At 39.1% G+C, this 27,915-nt stretch overlaps 1 protein-coding gene across 3 annotated transcripts in view; it reads right to left on the reverse strand.

The window, feature by feature from the left end:
• The window catches only part of adgrd2 (adhesion G protein-coupled receptor D2), a 56,141-nt gene that overhangs the window by 17,936 nt on the left and 10,290 nt on the right, over positions 1 to 27,915 (reverse strand). For 2 of the 3 annotated variants that reach the window (XM_017687208.2, XM_017687209.2), the window contains exons 7-21: positions 25,197 to 25,325; positions 25,016 to 25,101; positions 20,563 to 20,841; positions 18,837 to 18,948; positions 18,465 to 18,599; positions 17,566 to 17,674; positions 14,796 to 14,901; positions 14,500 to 14,555; positions 14,246 to 14,372; positions 13,017 to 13,120; positions 11,169 to 11,271; positions 10,660 to 10,813; positions 9,298 to 9,431; positions 9,089 to 9,204; positions 5,477 to 5,597 (exon numbers count right to left, since the gene is read on the reverse strand). In XM_017687208.2, the coding sequence (XP_017542697.2) occupies positions 5,477 to 5,597; positions 9,089 to 9,204; positions 9,298 to 9,431; positions 10,660 to 10,813; positions 11,169 to 11,271; positions 13,017 to 13,120; positions 14,246 to 14,372; positions 14,500 to 14,555; positions 14,796 to 14,901; positions 17,566 to 17,674; positions 18,465 to 18,599; positions 18,837 to 18,948; positions 20,563 to 20,841; positions 25,016 to 25,101; positions 25,197 to 25,325 (1,871 nt within the window). The remainder of the gene's footprint in view (positions 1 to 5,476; positions 5,598 to 9,088; positions 9,205 to 9,297; positions 9,432 to 10,659; positions 10,814 to 11,168; positions 11,272 to 13,016; positions 13,121 to 14,245; positions 14,373 to 14,499; positions 14,556 to 14,795; positions 14,902 to 17,565; positions 17,675 to 18,464; positions 18,600 to 18,836; positions 18,949 to 20,562; positions 20,842 to 25,015; positions 25,102 to 25,196; positions 25,326 to 27,915) is intronic. The other variant, XM_037536097.1, reaches the window with a different exon arrangement.

The raw sequence follows: 27,915 nt of genomic DNA on the forward strand, positions 1-27,915 counted from the left end.
GCAGATTCATACTGGATTAAAATCACTCCACAATTATTACCATCAGACTGTAAAACTACACACTGCAGATTCATACTGGATTAAAATCTCTCCACAATTATTACCATCAGACTGTAAAACTACACACACTGCAGATTCATAATGGATTAAAATCGCTCCACAATTATTACCGTCAGACTGTAAAACTACACACACTGCAGATTCATACTGGATTAAAATCACTCCACAATTATTACCGTCAGACTGTAAAACTACACACTGCAGATTCATACTGGATTAAAATCTCTCCACAATTATTACTGTCAGACTGTAAAACTACACACTGCAGATTCATACTGGATTAAAATCACTCCACAATTATTACCGTCAGACTGTAAAACTACACACTGCAGATTCATACTGGATTAAAATCGCTCCACAATTATTACTGTAAGACTGTAAAACTACACACACTGCAGATTCATACTGGATTAAAATCGCTCCACAATTATTACTGTAAGACTGTAAAACTACACACACTGCAGATTCATACTGGATTAAAATCGCTCCACAATTATTACTGTAAGACTGTAAAACTACACACTGCAGATTCATACTGGATTAAAATCACTCCACAATTATTACTGTCAGACTGTAAAACTACACACACTGCAGATTCATACTGGATTAAAATCGCTCCACAATTATTACCGTCAGACTGTAAAACTACACACACTGCAGATTCATACTGGATTAAAATCACTCCACAGTTATTACCGTCAGACTGTAAAACTACACACACTGCAGATTCATACTGGATTAAAATCACTCCACAATTATTACCATCAGACTGTAAAACTACACACTGCAGATTCATACTGGATTAAAATCACTCCACAATTATTACTGTCAGACTGTAAAACTACACACACTGCAGATTCATACTGGATTAAAATCACTCCACAATTATTACCATCAGACTGTAAAACTACACACTGCAGATTCATACTGGATTAAAATCACTCCACAATTATTATCGTCAGACTGTAAAACTACACACTGCAGATTCATACTGGATTAAAATCGCTCCACAATTATTACCATCAGACTGTAAAACTACACACACTGCAGATTCATACTGGATTAAAATCACTCCACAATTATTACAGTCAGACTGTAAAACTACACACACTGCAGATTCATACTGGATTAAAATCGCTCCACAATTATTACCGTCAGACTGTAAAACTACACACACTGCAGATTCATACTGGATTAAAATCGCTCCACAATTATTACCGTCAGACTGTAAAACTACACACACTGCAGATTCATACTGGATTAAAATCGCTCCACAATTATTACCGTCAGACTGTAAAACTACACACACTGCAGATTCATACTGGATTAAAATCGCTCCACAATTATTACCGTCAGACTGTAAAACTACACACACTGCAGATTCATACTGGATTAAAATCACTCCACAATTATTACCGTCAGACTGTAAAACTACACACACTGCAGATTCATACTGAATTAAAATCACTCCACAATTATTACCGTCAGACTGTAAAACTACACACACTGCAGATTCATACTGGATTAAAATCACTCCACAATTATTACCGTCAGACTGTAAAACTACACACTGCAGATTCATACTGGATTAAAATCGCTCCACAATTATTACCGTCAGACTGTAAAACTCCACACACTGCAGATTAATACTGGATTAAAATCACTCCACATTTATTACCGTCAGACTGTAAAACTACACACACTGCAGATTCATACTGGATTAAAATCACTCCACAATTATTACCATCAGACTGTAAAACTACACACACTGCAGATTCATACTGGATTAAAATCACTCCACAATTATTACCGTCAGACTGTAAAACTACACACACTGCAGATTCATACTGGATTAAAATCACTCCACAATTATTACCATCAGACTGTAAAACTACACACTGCAGATTCATACTGGATTAAAATCTCTCCACAATTATTACCATCAGACTGTAAAACTACACACACTGCAGATTCATACTGGATTAAAATCACTCCACAATTATTACCGTCAGACTGTAAAACTACACACTGCAGATTCATACTGGATTAAAATCTCTCCACAATTATTACTGTCAGACTGTAAAACTACACACTGCAGATTCATACTGGATTAAAATCACTCCACAATTATTACAGTCAGACTGTAAAACTACACACTGCAGATTCATACTGGATTAAAATCGCTCCACAATTATTACCGTCAGACTGTAAAACTACACACACTGCAGATTCATACTGGATTAAAATCACTCCACAGTTATTACCGTCAGACTGTAAAACTACACACACTGCAGATTCATACTGGATTAAAATCACTCCACAATTATTACCATCAGACTGTAAAACTACACACTGCAGATTCATACTGGATTAAAATCACTCCACAATTATTACTGTCAGACTGTAAAACTACACACACTGCAGATTCATACTGGATTAAAATCACTCCACAATTATTACCATCAGACTGTAAAACTACACACTGCAGATTCATACTGGATTAAAATCACTCCACAATTATTATCGTCAGACTGTAAAACTACACACTGCAGATTCATACTGGATTAAAATCGCTCCACAATTATTACCATCAGACTGTAAAACTACACACACTGCAGATTCATACTGGATTAAAATCACTCCACAATTATTACAGTCAGACTGTAAAACTACACACACTGCAGATTCATACTGGATTAAAATCGCTCCACAATTATTACCGTCAGACTGTAAAACTACACACACTGCAGATTCATACTGGATTAAAATCGCTCCACAATTATTACCGTCAGACTGTAAAACTACACACACTGCAGATTCATACTGGATTAAAATCGCTCCACAATTATTACCGTCAGACTGTAAAACTACACACACTGCAGATTCATACTGGATTAAAATCGCTCCACAATTATTACCGTCAGACTGTAAAACTACACACACTGCAGATTCATACTGGATTAAAATCACTCCACAATTATTACCGTCAGACTGTAAAACTACACACACTGCAGATTCATACTGGATTAAAATCACTCCACAATTATTACCGTCAGACTGTAAAACTACACACACTGCAGATTCATACTGGATTAAAATCGCTCCACAATTATTACCGTCAGACTGTAAAACTACACACTGCAGATTCATACTGGATTAAAATCGCTCCACAATTATTACCGTCAGACTGTAAAACTCCACACACTGCAGATTCATACTGGATTAAAATCACTCCACAATTATTACCGTCAGACTGTAAAACTACACACACTGCAGATTCATACTGGATTAAAATCACTCCACAATTATTACAGTCAGACTGTAAAACTACACACACTGCAGATTCATACTGGATTAAAATCACTCCACAATTATTACTGTCAGACTGTAAAACTACACACACTGCAGATTCATACTGGATTAAAATCGCTCCACAATTATTACCGTCAGACTGTAAAACTACACACACTGCAGATTCATACTGGATTAAAATCACTCCACAATTATTACCGTCAGACTGTAAAACTACACACTGCAGATTCATACTGGATTAAAATCTCTCCACAATTATTACTGTCAGACTGTAAAACTACACACTGCAGATTCATACTGGATTAAAATCACTCCACAATTATTACAGTCAGACTGTAAAACTACACACTGCAGATTCATACTGGATTAAAATCACTCCACAATTATTACCGTCAGACTGTAAAACTACACACACTGCAGATTCATACTGGATTAAAATCACTCCACAATTATTACCATCAGACTGTAAAACTACACACACTGCAGATTCATACTGGATTAAAATCACTCCACAATTATTACCGTCAGACTGTAAAACTAAACACACTGCAGATTCATACTGGATTAAAATCACTCCACAATTATTACAGTCAGACTGTAAAACTACACACACTGCAGATTCATACTGGATTAAAATCACTCCACAATTATTACTGTCAGACTGTAAAACTACACACACTGCAGATTCATACTGGATTAAAATCACTCCACAATTATTACCGTCAGACTGTAAAACTACACACACTGCAGATTCATACTGGATTAAAATCACTCCACAAGTATTACAGTCACACTGTAAAACTACACACACTGCAGATTCATACTGGATTAAAATCACTCCACAATTATTACCGTCAGACTGTAAAACTACACACACTGCAGATTCATACTGGATTAAAATCACTCCACAATTATTACCGTCAGACTGTAAAACTACACACTGCAGATTCATACTGGATTAAAATCACTCCACAATTATTACAGTCAGACTGTAAAACTACACACTGCAGATTCATACTGGATTAAAATCTCTCCACAATTATTACCGTCAGACTGTAAAACTACACACTGCAGATTCATACTGGATTAAAATTGCTCCACAATTATTACCATCAGACTGTAAAACTACACACACTGCAGATTCATACTGGATTAAAATCTCTCCACAATTATTACCGTCAGACTGTAAAACTACACACACTGCAGATTCATACTGGATTAAAATCGCTCCACAATTATTACCGTCAGACTGTAAAATTACACACACTGCAGATTCATACTGGATTAAAATCACTCCATAATTATTACTGTCAGACTGTAAAACTACACACTGCAGATTCATACTGGATTAAAATCACTCCACAATTATTACCGTCAGACTGTAAAACTACACACACTGCAGATTCATATTGGATTAAAATCACTCCACAATTATTACCATCAGACTGTAAAACTACACACACTGCAGATTCATACTGGATTAAAATCACTCCACAATTATTACCGTCAGACTGTAAAAACTACACACTGCAGATTCATACTGGATTAAAATCACTCCACAATTATTACCATCAGACTGTAAAACTACACACTGCAGATTCATACTGGATTAAAATCACTCCACAATTATTACCGTCAGACTGTAAAACTCCACACACTGCAGATTAATACTGGATTAAAATCACTCCACAATTATTACCGTCAGACTGTAAAACTACACACACTGCAGATTCATACTGGATTAAAATCACTCCACAATTATTACCATCAGACTGTAAAACTACACACACTGCAGATTCATACTGGATTAAAATCACTCCACAGTTATTACTGTCAGACTGTTGTTGTGGTTATTTTCATCTCCCAGCATTTCTCCCAGACTTTCTCTAAGTCAGTTGGGTGCACAAACATGGACAACAGCAGGCCATGAAAGGTACCTCTGGTAGTGTGCTAAAAAACTGTCTAAATGTAGACGGCATTTCTTGGCTTTTTTTGAAGGGTTCATCTGGTTATAACAGTCTTTGATGATGTAGTGGTCTAGAAATGCATCCCATCTGGACCACTGTCTAACTACTGGAGTGTAGCCAATGTGTGTGATGGTTACCTGAAAGGCATTGAGTGCAATGAACAGGTAAGCCAAAACCACAGAGAGATGCACCAGAATTCCACACAGCCAGGTGAGGCCCAGGACTGGCAACAAGATCAACACAGGCCGCGTCGCTGCCCTGCAAACACACACACGCGCACACACACACATACACACACAATGTAAATATGTACGTGCCTTTTTGGCCCATAATAATAAAGTTGCTTATACTGAAACTTTTGAAAGCTAACAGAAAGTTCCACCAATGTGCTTTTGTGTTTCATGTTTCCATTCACCCCACACAGTGCAAGCTCTGGATTAACAAATATTCATTAAAAATCATGACTGGCACATCCTTAATCCTTAATCCTATTACTACTACTAATAATAATATCTACACTGTATGAGTACAGTACAGTACAAAAATTCTCTGACCACTTGACAAAATCATATATACTGTCATTTATTTAGGCATTAGATGTTCACAACCAAAAACACAGCTTGACCACCTTCAAAGCTCTCCATCCAGTATTTACAGTCACCATTTATATTAGCTTCTTTTTGTGTTGAACTCTTCTCAGAACCTATTCTAAACGTTAAACAGGCAAATCGCACTTACTGCCCTGACAGTTTGATAGTTTTCTCTCTTTTTTTGTACAACATCACAGGAGATAACAAAAATCTATCTTTTCAGGCCTAAGCTGGAGCCTCCTGAGCCCACCATCAACTCCAGTGGTATGTTCAAGGCCATAGGCTGTCATTTGGCTGTATGTTGCATATGCTTTTCAAGCTATTCTTTCCATCTGATTGTGGAAGGGTGCCTACAGCTCCTACAGGAATCCACCATTATGCAGGGAGGTGGGAACAATGTGCATGTCACAGCAAAGCTGACAACATGAGCTGTGTGACGGTATTCGGACAATATGAACAGCAATGAAAATGAAAAATATACATTTCTTCAAAAAGCACCGACATTTCAGATTTCAATGTAAAGTTATGGTATAACTGCTCGTTTAAATACAGATCCACAGCCTCCAGTGTCAAAAAGTTCCTGATTTGACAGATGAAAGAGAAGTGTTAACGTCAACAGTTTCGAGTGGTGTGCCAATAAATGTAGCTATTATGAGAAGATCAGAAGTGAAGAATAAGCAGAAAAGAAGATGGATGGCGTGAGGTGTGAAGGAGATTGGAAGGTTTGCACTATTTGTAGAGATAGAAAGTAAGTATTTCCATTTATTCAGTTACTATATTACCTGTGGGAGGCAAAATCTTGATGGATTGGTGCTTCTCAGATCATAAACCTTGCAATTATATTCAAGTACATTTACTTTTCACTCAGTTATATTCAGGGTCGTTTCTGAACATTTGAGGGCCCTAAGTAACTTTCTACCCGCCTCTGTCATTCTTTTGTTTGCAAGAACAGAAATACAATGAGTGATTATTTCATTCTGACCTGAAAAGATATAATAAACATGCATACAAACAGGTAAAGGGGTAAAAAAGGTGAGAACACTGTGTGGATAGAGAAACAATGACAACACCCACAGACCACCCTTAAGATTAAAGTGTAAGATTGAACACACTGAGACTTTCAAAACCAAGGAGCCTCCCTGTCACTGCCCCGCTCCACATCTTGACCGCCTGTGTTGAACGTAAGGTGTCTAGCGGCCTCAATGCGGAACAGGAGGCGGGGCCTAGATGTCAGAGCTCAGGACTCACGTCCCTCCTTCTTGCCTCTCGTGGCCGTTGTTGTCTGGTCTCTGGAGCCAGACATCCTCCTTCTACCATCACTTACGTCCCTCAGCGGAGTTCGGGATTCTGGCCCCCGCCTTCCTGCCTGCTCTCACAGCTGTTGTCGGGCCCCATGACAGGATCCTGTGTTCCTTAGGTCCTGTTTTCCTTCAGGTCTTTATATGATTCATCATACCTCAATATTAAGGGAAACTATGAAAGGGTTCCTAAGGTCATGCTTACCGTAGAGATACCAGTAAAGGCCATACCTCAAACACACATTAAGTGGCAGCTAAAGTGGTCTGTTGTAAAGCCCAGTACATCATGAGAAACTAAACCATGTAAATCCTGCCTGGCAGTGAACTGAACCAGAGGCTGCATAACCAGATACGTTTCCATGCAGCCTGAAAATCCATTAGAAAACTGAGTAATAGCTCAATCGGAAATGGAATGCCTCCAGGTATAGACCTGTAGTCTAGTCCGATTGAGACCATTCTGAATACAGTTTCTATCAGATTGAACGAGGCAGGTAATCCTGTAAATAATCCGTTAAATAGAAGAATAATATTCGTGTAAACGGCTGTATCTGATTACATTCCTAATCTGAAAGTTTAAGTACCTTCTGCATGTGCCTCACATCATAGTGAAAGTTTATAATGCTGAACATAGCATAACGTTCATGCTCTGATCTTTAAAAGACGGCGGTGGGACGGACGTCCAGCTTATGTGTCTCAGAACACGACGTATTCCTCTCGGCCTTCTTTAATAAGGACATGTGACGGACGTTTTCCTGACAGAAGCGCAGCAGATGACATTTTTTATCAGATTGTTAATTAGAGTGAGCATAAAAACACCTCAGTCTTAATCTATAATCGTAAGATATTAAATCGGATTGGCAAAATCTGGACATTAGTCCTGTTGTCATGATGAGGAACTCTGATTGAGGAAACATGGTGCTGAGCTGTTTCCAAGAAAGGTTTAATCAGGCAACACAGCGGGACACAGTGGTGTGTAACTGTTGGATTGGCCCTGCTCAAATGACATGTTTCTTATTTCTTACAAGTGAGAATGAGTTAATTATCCTCTGTAGAAAATGCACTTCTTCATTGTTTACTGTTTTTTTTTTTTTTGCTGAATTCAACATACTGAAAAAGATTTTTTGGGGATTTTAAAATTATTATTTAGATGTATTTATTTTTCCCCCACGACCCTGAGGGAGAAGCGGCTTAGAAGATGTGTGTGTGTGTGTGTGTGTATTTATTTTTCCCAGTATGTTAAACTTAGCGAAATATGAAAACTGTGCATTAAACTTTGTTGAAACATGACGTATATAAGTGTGCAGTCTGTAGAATGTGTGTTTACTCATTTTCATTTTGACTGGGGGTGTTACATAGAGTTGTTTCCAAAATCCAAAATTGCAAAGAGGGGGCACAGAGTCAGGGGAACGTAACGCCCTGATAACTATTCCATAAATGGTCAAGCAATGAAAAAAAAATAGTGATGACTAGGGCTGAAGGATTTGGTGAAAATATCTAATTGTGGTTTTTCTAAGTGATATTATGACTGTAATTTAAATTGTGATTATTATCAATATCTATATCTAAGTTCCAAATATCCACTTTTTCTAGCTTTGGGCCTGAACCCTGAATGTAGAGCACATCAAATTATCTGTTATCTACAGGTAGTTCACAAGCTCTGTGTTAAATTGTGATTAAAAAATTGCATTACTAAATTTCAATGTAAAAATCATTAGCCTTTAAGGCATAGCAATGACCCCCTAGTCTAGTCCAGCTAGCTATAGCAGCTCCAGAAACCTCAGCTAAATAAGGAGTTCCACCACCTTTCAATGTCCAATTTAAGCCTTGAGTCAAACAGTGAACGAGAGAGTTTAACCCTCACCAGGTCAGGTCCAGAGTGTGGGGTTTGGAAGCCGAGCTGGGCGCCAGCATTTTCGCCCGACGACGTGCACTAGACACGGTCACCACAACGACCCGACACAACACCACCGTGTTGACCTGAGAACAGACAGTTCGAGCAGACATGAACCCCAAAACACGCACAGCATGTCTCAACCTCAGCACATAAACACACACTCATATCAGACTTACCGCTAGCACGAACAGAACCGGCCCCACAAAAGCCCAAATAATATCAGATTCCGTGTTCAGCCAGCAGTGCTGCTCTGCCTTGTACTTGTTCAGAGAGACCATCAAGGTTACAGCAACAATGAAAAGAGGCAAACCTGCGACACAGAGACAGAACAAACACACTCATTATTCATTAATCCCACACATAAGCCTAGTGTTTGCTCATTTTTCAACATTACAGAACCGAACAGTGAAGCGTAGTACATACACATACACACCCTGGTCAAATGACATGCTTTCTTAACTGAGGTGAAAGTTAACACGCTCTCTACAGAGAACAAACTTCTGCATATTTTCATTTAACTAAAATGTGGGTAGCGCTGTCGCCTCACAGCAAAAAGGCCTGGGTTTGATTCCCTGACAGGGCGACCGGGGTCCTCTCTGTGTGGAGTTTGCATGTTCTCCCCGTGTCTGTGTGGGTTTCCTCCAGGTTCTCTGGTTTCCTCCCACAGTCCAAAGACATGCAGTCAGGCCAACTGGACATGTTAAATTGCCCCTGGGTCTGAGTGTGTGATATATGTCTGTGTGTCTGCCCTGCGATAGACTGGTGGCCTGTCCAGGGTGGATCCTGCCTTCCACCCAATGACTGCTGGGATGGCTTCCAGCTCCCCCCTTGACCCAGAAGGATAAGCGGTTTAGAAGATGTGTGTGTGGATAAATAAAAAACGTTTGGTAAAACTTGTTATATTAAAATAATGACTTTTATTTTATGTATAGTAAGAATAAAGTGTAGATTGTAATGTAGCACAATGTAGATTTGAAGATTATAAACTGCACACCAATGTATTTTACATGCTTTATTGAATATTTGAAAGATGCTGAGTTATTATATACCATACATTCAACACTATAATATGTTTTGTTGATTTTCTAAGTGAAAGTAAGTGAACACATCCTGTACAAAGAACACATTTCTGCACATTTTAATGCACAATTGTTGTTTATGTGCTGAATTTAACATATTGTGCGAAAGTTATAACACAGTTAGTGCATTATATCGATGTTGTTGGAAGAAAACCTTGTACCACCATTTTTGTCGTTTTTCAGTTTTTGACATGATTTGAAAATGGTACTTTACATTGCGTATAAAATTTATGATGAATGGACCACAAGAAGCAGCCCAAAATGTCTTGGGAAAAAGTCTGGTTCCATTGACTTACTTTAAAAGTAAAGTAGTTTTTTTGCCATATATACAAGTGTGTTCTTTGTTGAAGAGGGTTAACTTATTTGAACTTACAAAATCAACAGAACGTGTCATTTGACCGAGGGTGTTCAAACTTTTGCATATGACTGTATAGCCTATAGTGAATACACACACATTACCCCAGCCTAGAGCGTAGTAGAATCTCATCCTCCGGTCCTCGCTGATGTTGACGGAGACAACTTTACTCCAGAGCAGCAGCCCCTCCACCAGCATCCAGCAGAAAGAGGACAAGAAGAAGAGGTGAAGGAGAGCCGTCACCATCAAACACAGCTCCTACACAAGACACACACCAGCACACCTTTACTCAGACACCAGTGTGTATCATCGCTGTCATAACCAACTGCTCAGCTCCCTTTACAAGTTAAAAAAAGTACTTAAAGTTCTTAATTTCATGGCAATACAACCACAACCAACTGGACATCTGCCACACAACAAACCCGGACCTTAATTTATAGAAAATAATTGCAATTTCAATCTCAGTCACAGTGTTGGTCAGAAAAATCACAATTAGAAAATTAAAATTAAATAACAAATTTCCCCAAATCGTTCACCACCACAACCAAACAAGACATAATTTTTTATTTTGATATGACAGCGACAACACGCATGTCTGAATGAAGTACTGTACCTGGTTAGCCGAGGCCCAGTAACTGAAGATCAGCAGCAGCTGAGCTAGAGCCAAAGCCACTATTAGATTCTTATGCACTGTGGTTCGGTCTGACTTTGGGACACTAGAGGGAGACAGAGAGCAGAAAACAAATGAACTGGAGTAGAAAGGTTGGTCTGCACTGTGGGACTGTAATGCATTAAATGTGGATTAGGATTCTGCTTTACAGCTGCACTGTTCAAGTTTTTTTAAATTTATTCATCATTTACTCATTTATTCATATATCAATTGATGTTTAAATACGTCAGTGTGTAATAAGACAAGATTTGAGGTGCTGTAGTGTGAATGGAAGAAGTTGTATAGGTTGTACAGTCATATGCAAAATATTTAGGCAACCCTGGTACAATGACACGTTCTATTGATTTTCTAAGTGAAAATAACTACAGTAGACACACTTATGCACACTTTAATGTATTTAATGTACTGTTTATTTGCTGAATTTTATACACTATATTGCCAAAAGTTCAGTCACCCATCCAAATAATTGAATTCAGGTGTTCCAATCACTTCCATGGCCACAGGTGTATAAAGCCGAGCCCCTAGGCCTGCAGACTGCTTCTACAGACATTAGTGAAAGAATGGGTCACTCTCAGAATCTCAGTGAATTCCAGCGTGGTACCGTGATCGGACGCCACCTGTGCAACAAGTCCAGTCGTGTAATTTCCTCACTACTAAATATTCCACAGTCAACTGTCAGTGGTATTATAACAAAGTGGAAGCGATTGGGAACGTAAAATGACAGAGCGGGGTCAGCGGATGCTGAGGTGCATAGTGCGCAGATGTTGCCAACTCTCTGCAGAGTCAATCACTACAGACCTCCAAACTTCATGTGACCTTGAGCGTCGATTGCACTGGTGTAAAGCACCACCACTGGACTCTAGAGCAGTGGAGACGTGTTCTCTGGAGTGACCAATCACATTTCTCTGTCTGGCAATCCGATGGACGAGTCTGGGTTTGGTGGTTGCCCGGAGAACGATACTTGTCTGACTGCATTGTGCCAAGTGTTTGGTGGAGGAGGATTATGGTGTGGGATGGTATTTCAGGAGTTGGGCATGGCCCGTTAATGCTTCAGATTTTGGACAATATCATGCTCCCAACTTTGTGGGAACAGTCTGGGGACGGCTCCTTCCTGTTCAACATGACTGCACACCAGTGCAGAAAGCAGGTCCATAAAGACATGGATGAGCGAGTTTGGTGTGGAAGAACTTGACTGGCCTGCACAGAGTCCTGACCTCAACCCCATAGAACACCTTTGGGATGAATTAGAGCGGAGACTGTGTGCCAGGCCTTCTCGTCCAACATCAGTGTCTGACCTCACAAATGCGCTTCTGGAAGGACGGTCAAAAATTCCCATAAACACACTCCTAACCCTTGTGGAAAGCCTTCCCAGAGTAACTGAAGCTGTTATAGCTGCAAAGGGTGGGCGGACATCATATTAAATCCTATGGATTAAGAATGGGATGTCGTTCAAGTTCATATGCATCTAAAGGCAGATGAGCGAATACTTTTGGAAATATAGTGTATATATAGGTGGAAAAAAAATAAGCACAATTTGTGGCCTGTGCAGAAGTTATGGCACATTTTGTATTTTTATTTATTTCTATTTTTTCAATTTTCCTACTACAATTTGCAGAAAATGCCATATTTAAGCTCCCTGTAGAGGATGCATACAGCTGTACATACAGCTGTACATAAAGAGTAACTGCTCATATATGCAGTATTTGACTCTGTCTGTTGTTGCATATAGCCGAAGGAAAATTCCTCCTTCAAGCGGATCTAAAGCCAAATGCAATCATACTCAGTACCCACCCAACTGCGATGAAGAGGATGAACGTAAAAATCAGTCCACAGAGAGAGACTCCACAGCCGATGAAACTAAGAATCTGCAGGCCTTTCTCGTTCTCTTGGCTCCACTGCAAAACATACACAACTGCTTTGGCACTCAGGATTTATCAGAATGCAAATATCAACTGAGGGGAATGAAAGAATGAACTTATCCATCAAGATCTATGATATTACACTCATCACTGCTGGGGCAACAGAACAAAAGAGTTACTGTGGGGGTAGTGGTGGCTAAATGGATAGAGCCCTGGATGACTGATTATCTAAGTAAAAATAGGATAACACATCCTATACAGGGAACAAACTTAAAAATCTGAACATTTTAGTGCACAGTTTCTACTAATTTGCTAAATTTAACACATTTGAAAAAATGAAATATGCAGTATATCATGTGCCATAACTTCTGCCCAGGTCATTTTTATTGCAATTCCAAATGTTAACTTCATGATATAAACAGTAATTGTGCATTCAAATGAAATGGGTTCTCTGTGGAGGATGTGTTAACTTATTTTGACTTAGAACATCAGAAAAATATGGAATTTGACCAGGAGCACCCAAACGTTTGCTAATAACTGTATTTCAAAAGAAGTGGTCAAACCTTCAGGTAGATCACTTGAGGTAGATTTAACTTTTTTTTTTTTTGTGGAGTTCCACAGGGTTCAGTTTTAGGGACCTTCTCTTTGTACATATTACCTCTAGGCTATGTTTTTAGGAAGCATCATATAAAAATTCATAGTTCTGCTGATGACATGCAATTTTATATTTCGATTCCTTCTGATGATTGAGACGCTGTAGACAGGCTTACCAGCTGTTAGTCAGCTATTTCTTAGTGGATGTCACAGAATTTCTTACAACTTAACAATGAAAAAACGTAAATACTGTTAATTGGTACTAAAACTTGGATAAAAATGCTTTATGAGAAGCTTGGTTCTGTAGCTTTGTGCACACCAAACCTAAATTTACAGTATATAATAACACCTTTCAAATATTTAATAAAGCATCTAAAACACTAATTTTAACAAGTGATACTAAACTCAATGTTAGGGTAGTGAATACCTATCCCTTACTGAAATATATATCTTTAGATTTTCAGTAGCATCTTCCAAAGCCAATTAATCTAATACCTCAGACTGTCTGCCTGTCTAGGACTGCAAGACCTGTGTTGCTTTTTTGTCAGATATTGAGATGAGGCCTACCTGAACATCATATATCTGTAAGAGCAGGGCAAAGTTGGTGGTGTGGTTACAGTAACAGGATGTAGAGTCTTGTTGCAAGGAAATGACCTCACAGCCCTCGGTGGACCATCCTCCCCCATCCTCCGGCCTGAGGGGCCACAATTAAACAAACATGTCAGAGAACAGCTTCGGCTGAGAGAATTATTTGAATAAATGCTAAATAACCACTGCTGGAGTTTGTTTACTGAGATTGATGACAATAAGTGCACACTCACGTGAGGCTGAAGTCCCAGAAAGCACAGATTGGGTAATAAAACATCCCTGAAGTATTCTAAGGAAGAACACAGAGAGCTGTACTGAAATAGGGAAGTCAGCCAAGATTCGTTCAGTGTCTGACGTATGATGCTTCTTTGGTTTTGCACTCAAGCCAAGCAACGTAGCTCCAGTGTAAAACTAAGGAAGGAAACATCTGACACCAACACAACCAGTGTCTTGGCTGATTGATTACTTTTGCAGAAAGAGGTATATTTGCACAACCCTTTAGAATCTCTATAACCCCAGTAAATGTTACCTGAGTGCGGTGTTGAAGTTTAAACTGCACTCCCAGGCTGATGAGCTGTCCATCCCCCACTACTGCACTGGAGATGACCGATGAACCCAGGACTGTCCCCATATACCTGACACATTTAAGAGGAAGTTAAAGAAAAAAGAGTCGTCTCAAACTACAAATTGCAGTTCCAAAAAATAAGGATAGTATTTGAAATGCTAATAAAACAGAAAGTAAATTCTGTCTGACCTGCTTTATACAGCAACAGTACAAAAACACCAAATTATGCTTTTAGCCTTTTTGAAACTTTTTCCATTTTTTAAAAATGTTTTTAAGCTTTTTTGAATTTAACAAATACCTTTTTATCTTCAAAAAAGTTGGGACAGTAGCATATTCTCTACTGTGTTACATCATAATTGCTTAATAAAAGTACTGGGGGCAGAAGAGACACATTGGTCCAGTTTTGAAAGTGTTTTTTTGCTAATTAGTTAAGTGTTCAACCTTTGTTGTAGTATTTTGCACTTTGTGATATATACAGGACGATTAAAAAAGATTAATCTGATTTCAAAGAGCCATATTTTTTACAACCGTGAGGCGCCGAGGAACCAATCACATACCAACTGAAAGAGGGGGTCATAGAGTTTGTATGATTGTCACTGGACGATGATGCCCTTCAGTCTGAGAGGAGATGAAGACCCCTGAGCAGAAACTGTTTTGCGTTCTCCACTTCAATAATAGTGCATCCTTCATAACTGTGCAGAGTGATTTTCGTCTACAGTGAACCTCCAACAGCTCAAAGTGTTCCTCGTTGGTTCCACAATCGTTCCGCTGGATGACCTCCAAAATCGCACTGAAAGAGCAGTGAGTGCAGTAATACCCGACATGCTCAATCGAGTATGGGAGGAATTTGGCTATGGTGTTGATGTAGTCTGAGGTTCATACTGAACACTTGTAAAATTACATAAACTTTATGCTCAACTTAACCATTTAAAATTTACTGCATTGTTCTGTAATGATTTAAATGTGAAATAAATCATTTTGAAATTGGATGAATCTTTTTGAATCACCCTGTATTATGCGTTTTCAATGGTAGGCAGGTAGGCCAGTGTAGCAACTGCAGTCTCTGTTTAAACAGCCATACTGTGTAGCTCATGCAGAATATAGCTTGACCTTGTCATGCTGAAATAAGCCTGGACATCCTGGAAAAAGATAGCAGCATATTGTTGCTGTCCAAAGAAAAACACATCTCCAAAGTAGTAACTTTAGAGGACAGGGCAAACATGTTCTGAACTTTGATATAAGTTAATGTAAAGAGGTTATTCCAATTATTATTTATTCAATAAATAAATTTATCCAAGTACTTGTGAGGCTTTCCTATTGGTCCATTTGTTATAAAATATCCACACAATGTAAAGGACAGCCACTATGTTTGAATAATGTTGAAAAGTAATTTTTTACTTTTTTGCGGCGATGTGTTGCTTCAAAATTAGTTACTCATGTCATGGACACTAATACACTCCCATACAGATGGACACTGGTTTTTGAACTTTATGCCGGTAACAATCTGGATGTTTTTATCTTCTTTGGCCTGGAGAAAACAATGTCCATTACTTTTATAAATACAGTGCAGGTATCCAATTTCAAATGAGCTCCAGCCCAGTGACATTTTTGATGATATTCTGCACCGCAGAGGGTGAAATACCAAACATCCATGTTTGTTGAGGAACACTGAACTTAAACTGATGGATTAGCTGCTGATATATTTTTGGCAAAGTGGCAAGCTGGACCCATCATTGCTCTTAGAGGGCTCAACCTTTCCATGCTACTTTTATTCCCAAGCATGACTGCATCATGACTTAAGGCGTTCATTTCACAATGTTCCTAGTCTTAATTTGCCCCTGTCCCAAGTTTTTTGGAATGTGCTGCAGGCAACAGTTTCAGAATGAATGATTGGTAAAACCTTAAATATCTTGTTGTGATTGTTTTCAAAATGATATCTTAACTGTTTTTTACTATTGTAAACTGTTCTCTGTCAACATGTGCTTTTCCAAATGCTTTAAAACTGCCCTGGTGAGGCCTCTGCAGAAAAAGATACATGGGTCTTTCTGTATTAAAACTTTTAGACCAATTTCTAATCTTCCTTTTTTTAAATACTGCCTGTATCTTTCAGGATAGATTTTAAAGTTCTGCTACTGGTTTTTAAGGCCCTAAATGACCTTAAAGCACCTGCATGCCTCACATAACGTCTATTTGATTGTGTTCCAGCAAACGATCTTAGATCTGCAGATACTGGCTTTGTGCAAACACCTTCCTAAAATACATCAAATGTGGAGAGACACTTTCAGCTATTGCACTTCTAAACTGTAGAACTCAATTAACCTTTTATTAGACAAGATCAGTGCACACTTTTAAGAAACATTTGAATATTTATCTTTTTAACTGGGCTGGAAATTCTATGTCTCTTTGGTATTTCTTTTTAACGTCATCTATCATTGTCTTGTCTATTGTTGTAAAACATTATCACCTGTAAAGCACTTTGAACTGTCACTGGTATGAAATGTGCTCTAAAAATGATCATTATTATTATGTTATTATACTATTATTATAGACTATATTTACAATATTATAAACTATTATTGTCTTAGTACCATTTACATACAGGTCAAAGAGTATTTACTAATCACTGCTTTGTGTTTTAATTTACATTTCATGCAATAACCCAACTTTTTTTGGAATTTTGAGGTTTCAAGTGCTGTTCTTTGCTTTGCTTATTTACTCTAGAGTCAAGGCTTACTTCAAAGAGCCATCAGTGATGGTGGGGACGACTGTGATGTTCTCCTCTTTGTTCATGAGGGGTTTTAAAGAGCTATACCACGTACTCAACACGGTCACTTTCCCGAAGCCTAAACACAGACAAACATATAGAGTGGAACACTGTGAACAGAGTGCAGCATAATGTGACGATGTATTCTCCAGCAGAGGCAACTTTCAAATTAGTTAACAACTCAACGCCTTGTACGTTACGTCATAGCAAAGCAGAGAACTCAAAAACCAGCTCTGGCAAAAGTTTATAACGTTCAACGTGGTGGAGCAGAAATTGGTCTGCAGAGGAGACAAAGTTTACGCTTTGACCTTTGAAAGACGGTGTCCAGCTTATGTGTCTCAAAACCCGACGTCGTCCTCTCAGCCTTCTTTAATAAGGACATGTGAGGTACATTTTTCTAAGTCTGACATCATTTTAAAGTAGTTAAAAACATAAGTGTGCCAACTGGAAACTCATCTCACTCTCACTGGGCCTCACGTGATGGTCGTTGTCATGGTAACGTTTACTCTAAGTGGTTCTCCACGCATGCGTGTCAGTTTGGATCGGATTTCTTGTGGTGAGCATGTAAACGAAGATCTTCCTGCAGATTATTGAATAGAGTGAGCAAATAAACAGCTCAGTCTGAATCTGTAATCGTAATTTATTCAATTGGATTGGCTAAATCTTTGCATGTAAACACAGACACGGACACAGCTGCAAGTTCATAAATCATAATTCTTCAATACATTTTTCTATACAGCAAAAACAGAAGTCCCGAAAGGCTGCCTTAGGTTAACATGTTTCCTCCCTGCACCGATCAGGATAAAGCTTTGCTTCTAAAACAGCATCTAGCCTATCCAGAGAGAAAGAGAAACAAACTTTTCACTTACCATTGTTATGGAGCTCCTGCATGCTTTGAGGCGGGACAGAGATGCAGTCCAGGTCAGTGTTATTGATCCAATCTGAACTGCAAAATTCAGAGCCTCCAGTACTCTCGGACACAGTCTTCTCCTGGACCTGCATTCCTGAATTTCACAGTATTTAAAGCTTTACACAGAATTCAGCCTCATAAACTGACAGTCATTAGAAATGCACACTAAATCCCTGTAAAAAACAGCATGGAGACCAGCTGCCCATTACACTGTGAGCATCTCATATTTCAGTAGAAATTTTGAAAAGCAAACTTTTAGAATTTCAGATTGTTAACATATTTGAACATATTTAAAGTTTCTGTTTCTTACACTATGCTGAGCGAGACTCACTGATATTGTTGAAGTGTATATGCACACTGTCCGTGTCCCCCAGAAGCAGGGGGCTGAGGTTCGTCACCATGCGGTCAATAGTGTGCACCACAGCCATTGGTCCGCTAACCACCTGGAACACAGCACAAGAAAAATCATTATATCTGTACATACAGGAATCACAACTTACACTGATAGAAGGATTCACTGTCTGTTTACTACTGACTCAAATACCTCTTCACACATAAAACATGTACAGAATGTCAATGTTTGGAAATTTGGCCCAGAGTAAAAAATACTTACTGCTATGTTTACCTGTATACAGGTAATATGTCATACTTAAACAAAGTAAAAAAAAGTCTAGATCTCCAATAAATGTCACATTAATATGGAGCCTAGGAGGGGACGGAGGTAAAACAGAAATTAGAGTGAATGTTCTGCAGCTTGTAAGTGCATTTTCTTTTATTCATAGTCACAATTAACAATTCATTCACTCGTTTTTCGTTTTATCGTGCGTATGGTTTTCTACACTTCGTGGGCACATTTACTCTAATTCCTTCTCTCAGTTTCTTTTACTCATGCTCATGTTTTATTTGAATTGGACGCACATTGTCTTTCTTTATTCGTGCTCAAACGAAATAAATGTAGTAGATACAGGCTGAGTTATTTGTCCTGTGCAGAAATAGCTAACAGCTCCCTGAGACTCTGATGGGTTTTGATGTGTTAGATTGATGAGATAATGGACAGAGATGCTCATCAGGTCTGATTGTGATTTGGGGATGTTATGAGGACACAGTAGCTCCTCTTTATGATCACGATTAAAAGAAAACAAGAGAACAAATTAAGAAATCATGATCAGTAATTTAAAAAATGTACCCACGAAGTAAAGAACATGCGCGCATGATAAAAAGAAAACGAGAGAAAGAATTGTTAATCGGGGGAACAGGTTAAGAAAACGTGCGTACAAACTGAAATTTGATGAAAACTTATTATTGTGTTTACAGTCTTATGTTGCAGGAAAAAAAACATCTTTGTCAGTGAATGTAAATGTAAATTACTGCATAACTAACTAGGTAAATAATGGTTTAAATACATAATAATATGTAAAAAATTAACTAATGTAAATAAGATGTATAGCAAAATGAGAAAAGACAGTAACACTCTACTGCCAATAATAATAATAAACTCTTGTTCTAACAGCAAGCAAGTGTTCAAATGTAGTACCGCAAAGACTTTAGCAAATATCAAGTACACATGTTGAGTCAAAACAAACAAAACAAAACAAAAAAATGCATAATAGGAATCTTCAATGTAAACGCATGTATAGCAGGTAAGACTAAATGTATTAAACGGTAATTTGATTAACCAACTGATGATAGTGGCCTAACATTAATGACATGGGCAGATAATGTAGCTATTAATATTCTTGTCATGTGATGTAATACAATTTGTTTTATTAAATTTAGAAGCAAGAGAGCTTTCTTCAATTCATGGATTTCTTTTTTGCTTCACACTGTGCTGTATAGGCAGCTTTGGTGATTATATTGGGAGTGTTCTAAGTTTGTTGCTGTCACTGCACTTGCTGTTAGGATGTGCAGTAGAAGATGCATCAATAATCATTTTCATATCAATGCATCAATAATCATAATCGCTTCGCAGCCTCTGAATCGTAATCGAATCGAATCGTGAGGTGCCTAAAGATTCCCACCCCTAATGTGCAGGTGTAAATCTGTGGATGTGTCTGCACCTCTCTGATAGCCTGCCATTTATCTGCGTTCTCCTGACTGATGAGCGTGTCTGCGAGGCCGATGAAGCTGTGGCTGAGCATGCGGGCATTGGTGAGGCTCTGGTTCCCTGTGGTGGGCAGTTCAGTGGCTCGAGAGAGCATCTGTACCAGAGAGGGAAAATCCCTGCTCTCCAGCTGCTCCCGGGACCCCCGTAGGTACTGGTCAGAGATGTTCAGCAAATTAGTGACAGATTCCCAGCTTTCATCTGCGTCAGGCATGCCTAGGACATCACCAGTGTTCTGTAATAAGAGAAAGACAGTAGCTTCACCACTGCTGTAATGAATGTAATCAATATAATGAAGAAAGACAGCAGTGGTTGGTTATAGAAAGAGAGAAGATATGCAGTCAGTTATTCAGTGAATGGAGACAGTTTTTTGTAAGTATAGAGGAACATTGTAATACCCTTGTAATGCCTTAACCAGCCAGTAGTTAATAAATAATAAATATTTATTTTAAAATTATTTATTAAAAAACGTTTAATAAATAAATGTCTGGTGGATAGTTATTACAACATTAATAACATTATTATAACTAAGGTTAATTTAGCATTTTCCAGAGCAAGATTTCAAGTTTGCATTACTATGTCTTTATTAAGCCTTATTATGTCCATAGCTGGTAACTTATTAAGCTAATAGGGGTGAAAAGGTTGACCTCAGCATTTCCCAGAGAACTTGCAATGCTTTTATTAAGCCTTAAGACAAAGACAAAAAAAACATTTGAAATTTATTTGTAGTTTGGTTAATATGCATTATACATGATAAAAATCATAAGAATAAGAATGCTAACACTTTATAATAACAGGACCTAATAAACAGCAAATTTATCATCATTTAATACTTTAATAAGTCATTAATTACAGAATATTTATGTATGATTTAATAAATCACATCATTTGAATTATTGACCATGTACTTAGTGAAATCAATAATCAAATGTTAGTTAGAATTTGAGAAACCTAATTATTAATTTTAGACGACTAATGATGATTTTGTTAATTTAGTCATAAATAAGAAATGATATAACTTGAAATATTAAGCCTTAGGCCCTTACTTGCTTAAAATCAGGTCATAGTAAAATCACTCAACCTCACGGCTGATCATAATATTTCTGCTCGAAAACATAATTCCTAAATGTCTCCTTTATTTTGTCCTCCATTCACTGCTTTGTCAACCCCTCCACTATCCGTCATCACATCAGTCAAGCTATGTTTGTTTTTTGTTTTTTTTGATGTGCCCAAGTTAACTGCCATCATGGTGCCATTTGTGCCCAGGGGCCTGCACCTTGATGACCTGGGACTGTGCATAAAAATCCTTTCTGTAATGCTTACTCAATCTGTGCATTTAAAAATCATACAAAATGCAGCAGCGCAACATCCTAACCAAAACTAATAAGAGAAGTCGCATCACTCCTGTTTTAAAAGAACTGTACTGACCGTCTGCATCATTCAGGATAAATTTTAAGGTTTTTAATGCTCAAAATGACCTTAAAGCACCTGCTTACATCACAGAGTTTATGTTTATGTTCCGGCACGTTATCTAAGAGCTGCAGATAGTGGCCTTCTACAGATCCCCTCTGTAAAATACGGAAAACATGTAGAGACTCACAGTTTTTATGCTTCTAAACTGTGGACGCCACCTTTGTAACAATTCCAGTTGTGAAATTTCCTCACTACTAAATATTCCACAGTCAACTGTCAACTGTCAGTGGGATTATAACAAAATGGAAGTGATTGGGAACGACAGCAACTCAGTCATGAAGTGGTCGACCACGTAAAATGACAGAGCAGGTTCAGCGGATGCCGAGGGGGAATATATATTTTGTTAAGTTTCCTTCGGGATCAGTAAAGTATCTGTCTGTCTGTCTGTCTGTCTGTCTATCTATCTATCTATCTAGTGCGCAGAGGTTGCCAACTTTCTGCAGAATCAATCACTACAGAATTCCAAACTTCACGTGGTCTTCAGATCAGCTCAAGAACAGCATAGAGAGCTTCATGGAATGGGTTTCCATGGCCGAGCAGCTGCATCCAAGCTTTACATCACCAAGCGCAATGCAAAGCTTGGAATGCAGTGGAGTAAAGCGGCGCCACTGGACTCTAGAGCAGTGGAGACGTGTTCTCTGGAGTGACCAATCACGCTTCTCCATCCAGCAATCCTATGGATGAGTCTGGGTTTGGCAGTTGCCAGGAGACGATACTTGTCTGACTGCACTGTGCCAAGTGTAAAGTTTGATGGAGGGGGGATTATGGTGTGGGGTTGTTTTTCAGGAGTTGGGCCCGGCCCCTTGGTGAAAGAAACTCTTAATGCTTCAGCACCAAGAGATTTTGGACAATTTCATGCTCCCAACTTTGTGGGAACAGTTTGGGAACAGCCCCTTCCTGGTCCAACATGACTGCACACCAGTGCACAAAGCAGGTCCATAAATACACTCCTACCCTTTGTGGAAAGCCTTCCCAGAAGAGTTGAAGCTGTTATAGCTGCAAAGGGTGGGCTGACATCATATTAAACCCTATGGATTAAGAATGGGATCTCATTCAATTTCATATGCAGGTTCTCTTTCAAGTTCAAGGCAGACGAACAAATACTTTTGACAATATAGTCCATCTCTTTAATTTAGCATTTAATCAAAATTTTGTCTTGTGGTTTTTATCTTCTAATTTGATCTTTTTCATTTTCTTCTGATTCTAAATAAATATGATTTAAAAATGATTTCTTGTATAACTATGTGTCTGTAAAGCACTTTGGGCTGACATCGGCATGAAATGTACTACAAAAATAAAATTATTATTATTATTATTATTATTATTATTGTATGTTAGGGTGGTGCAGGACATGTATGAGGATAGTGAGACAGGGGTGAGGTGTGCAGTTGGAGTGACAAATCAGCTTTGAGCCCCTTCTTGTTTACAGTGCTGATGGAAAGGTTGACAGATGAGGTCAGGCAGGAGGCTCCATGGACCATGATGTTTGCAGATGACATTGTAATCTGTGGTGAGAGTAGAGAGCAGGTGGAAGAGAATCTGGAGAGGTGGAGGTTTGCACTGGAGAGGAGAGGAATGAAGGTCAGTAGAGACAAGACAGAATACATGTGTGTGAATGAGAGGGAGGCAGGTGGAAAGGTGAAGATGCAAGGAGTAGAGGTCGTAAAGGTGGATGACTTCAAATATCTTGGGTCAACCATCCAGAGCAATGGACAGTGTAGAAAAGAGGTGAAGAAGAGGGTGCAGGCAGGATGGAGTGGGTGGAGACGGGTGTCAGGGCTGATGTGTGACAGAAGGATAGCAGCAAGAGTGAAAGGGAAGGTCTACAAGTCAGTAGTGCGTCCTGCTATGATGTATGGTTTGGAGACTGTGGCTCTGTCTAAAAGACAGGAGGCTGAGCTGGAGGTGGCGGAGATGAAGATGCTGAGATTTTCGTTGGGAGTGACAAGGATGGACAAGATTAGAAATGAGCAGATCAGAGGGACAGTGAAGGTGGAGCAGGTTGGAGATAAAGCCAGAGAGGCCAGGTTGAGATGGTTTGGACATGTGTTGAGGAGGAATAGTGGACATATTGGGCAAAGAATGTTGGAGATGGAGCTGCCGGGTAGAAGGAGAAGAGGTAGACCTCAGAGAAGGTTTATGGATGTAGTGAAGGTGGACATGGAGATGGTTGGTGTGAAAGTAGAGGAGGCAGTGGATAGGGCAAGATGGAGGCAGATGATCGGCTGTGGCGACCCCTAAAGGGAGCAGCCGAAAGAAGAAGAAGAAGAAGATTATTATTGTATTAATATTCATGAGATAATTCTATTTAATATAATTAATAATAATAATAATATTTACCACTTGTTTGTAGGCATTTATAGAGATGTACTGTGTTACTTGTTACACTCAAATATAACACATTCATAAAAAGCGTTTGCAGTGCTTCAGTCATTTTTGCTTCACTAAGTAAATGCTTGGCAACTTATATGGAAGCATTTATTAATGCAATTATATAATTATTATTAACAAACTATTATATGCTGAATAAGTTCCTATTTATAAGGGCCTGTTATTATAAAGTGTTACCTAATGAATTCATAAATATTGTTAGTCTCTCAATCAGTTCTGATGGCTAATTACTAGTAACTACTGGGTTGGTACTAGAGGTGTTCTAGACAACGCTTAATGTGTCCTATAACTGCTTTATAATGCAGTAACAGGCAGCCAGTTAATGTGCTACCACTGGTTTGTTCAGGTTTAATAAGTGCATTTTAAAGGCATTATAATGTGCGCTTATTTTGAAGTGTTGCCATTCCTTTTACCTCCTTGTCTAATTAATCCTGCCATCAGGCCTCAGTACAAATGTAAAAGAGGGAAGGCTATAAACCTAAATGTGTAGAGACGATCTATCTTCTTGTGAACTGTGTGCGAGAGAGAATATGTGGTGTGTATACCACTCCATGCTTCATGAGGTGTTGCAGGAAGGGGCTCGGGTGGGCACTCTGAGATTCCTCCAGCTCCTTTTTCTTCACATAGCGCTCTGCAGAACAAACAGCACTGTTAGTCTTTCTCACAGTCTTTCTCACCTTCCTGCTTACCCACAACACAAATGTACGCAGCCACTCATACACACACCTTTGCTGGTTTTGCAGATGAAGGGGAGAGTGTGTGAGCACGGGGTCGTGCTATACTGCGCTACAGCTTGAGTCCACCCGTCCAGAACTCTACAGTCCTCCTGCTCTCTCTGCTTCTGCTTCAGCAGACCTGTCAAAACATACAGCACTATCACTGCCCGGGACACCATAAGGAGATGAAGTGGACAAAACAGCCCAAAACAATAGCAGACGTTTTACAGACGCCTTTGGCCTGTAACTGATATTATCGAATATCAAGTTTATACAAACAAGTGCTAATATTATGTAAATTTCACTGTCCCATGATCTGTTTAATCATCACCTTGCCTTTATTTAACCGTTTCGCATGACTCTAATCAGTGGTGTGGTCGGGCATATATGCTCGTATACCACACCGATTCCACCTTCCCATCCGATAGATGCTAGAAACAATTCTATAATTAGTAATAAGAGCCATATGGAACAACTAGAGTAAATGTTAAATATTTTTATTATGCAAAATAGTTAAAAACAGAGCTTAATGACTTATAGATAAATCTGTGGGCTGTACATGGAAACACGCAGCAGCTTCTCTGGCTCAGCAAAAAGGTGCTGAATGTTGTTGTTTCACATCCAAATTCCTGAAAAATTGTCTGAAAGTCATTTGTTTCATACATGCGTCCAGTTCACTCGCATTACATCTCTTCAGCGTGATGCGAGCCAGTGCAGGCGCCTGTTAGCTGACATCACAAAACTAAATATTGCAATCATGGGGCTTCCCTGTGGTGCAAACATCTAAAGAGATTATGAGCTCGCTCCCTGGTGATGCTACAGCCATCCATGGCAGAGAGTCCAAGAGAGCACAACTGGCCTCGCTCTCTCTGGGCGGGTAGTATGACCCCCCTCTCTCCCTCCATCACTCAGGCATCTGTTAGCTGACGTAATTTAACTGGTGGTTGCCGTTTTCCTCTCAGCGTGTTCAGCTGTTCAAATGATGTTGCGTTAGCAACACAGCAATTCAAAAACGATGCGGTGGTGCTTCACAGGTCCCTGTGCGAGCTTTCGCCCTGCTAGCACTGCTGGTACTGTGTTATTGAGGGAGTCCTAACTCATGGGTGGAACTGGATATTGGAATTTTTAAAAAATTACAATTACTCACGCTGTCATTAGTAGCAGCTTGACTGAAACAAAAGGCCGTGATACCTGCTGCCCTACAACGCAACTGACTGACAGAGGCATACCACAGGCAGGTCTAGTTCTTGTAAGTCACTCTGGATAAGAGCGTCTGCTAAATGCTGTAAATGTAAATGTAGTGGACACACCGGCCTGGCTAAACCAAGGTTAAAGGCTGTCTTCACCCTAAAAGTCTGGTGGTTCCTTCTACATGTCTGTAACGAGGAGCGATGAGGCAGACCCATGCGAGATTTATTCTGGGCAAATCCAGGCTCATGGTCGAAACAGTCCAGGGTCATAGAGCCAACACGGAGATAAGGTGGGATGGACATAACGAAACAACAAAACAGACTAGAACACAGAAAACCAAACACTTAACAAAACACTTTGAACCATATAATACATACAGCACAATCAAACACACAAGACAATCAGCACGTTCAGTACATATCGAACAGCACAATTCATACATACAAACAAAGACCAGCACAGACCAGGGCAAACACGGGGCTTATATACCACAGGGAGGACGAGGGACAGGTGGGAAACAGGTGGAAACAATCAGGGGCGGAGTTGTGCAACAAGGGGGCAGGACATCAAAGAGTCAAAACAAAGAGGCACATGGACGACCTGAAAGTAAAGTGGGAGGAGCCAATCGTGACAACGTCTCTCTAGCATTCACTCTCTCGATCACAACCTGGACTAACATGAACACAGACTGCAACTGACTAACAGAGTACGAAAGAAGCGATTACTGAAAGAAATAGTTTTCTGGTCTCGGTCATAGTTATCGGTATCCCTATCGCCAATACAAATACCGTGTTTGAGTGCCAACCCTGGTATACGGTGTGTACTGACTGTTTTTACTGTGCTGTTTCCCTAGACTGACCTCTGAAGATGTGTTTCTGTGTTTATACTCACTTTTATTTTTAACATCACATGCTGGTTTCACAGAGCACAATTTGACTAGTCAATTCCATGATCAATATACAATTTAGATTCATTTTTATCTGTTTCTACAGATACCACCACGGTAAACCACTGTGTTCAAGCCCCCTGCAGTCAGTCATACACATGCTGAAATGATCTGAGGTAAATATAGACACACTGTTATTGAAGGCTCCTGTGAATGCTGATTCTGATATACTCAGTAAAGGGTAAAATGGGCAAGTGGAGATTGAACATAATGGGATAAAATGTAGAGCAAAACTGCCAAGAAGAAGGCAATAGTTCAGTGGTGGACTGTTACAGCTGAGCTGTGTTAAAGAGCGCTGTGTGAGATCTTTCTTACCCACGGCTATATGGCTCTACAATGAGTCTCCTTACTGCAGAGGCGGTACTGATCTCCTGCTGTCTGAACTGTGCTGAACCACATCACTGTATGCAAATCCTAGTTATGTTTATACTCAGTGTGCTTTTAGTTAACCTCATATCGCTCAGTGCCTGCTATCATGTAAATACAACAACTGTTTTATATGCCATGTAAATATGCAAATAGATATTTTTATTTCTATTATTATTTTTCTGCATAGTATATGTAAGTTTATGTGAAATTATATGTCTTGCTA

The sequence above is a fragment of the Pygocentrus nattereri genome, chromosome 29 (assembly GCF_015220715.1).
Source record: "Pygocentrus nattereri isolate fPygNat1 chromosome 29, fPygNat1.pri, whole genome shotgun sequence".
Lineage (NCBI taxonomy): Eukaryota > Metazoa > Chordata > Actinopteri > Characiformes > Serrasalmidae > Pygocentrus > Pygocentrus nattereri.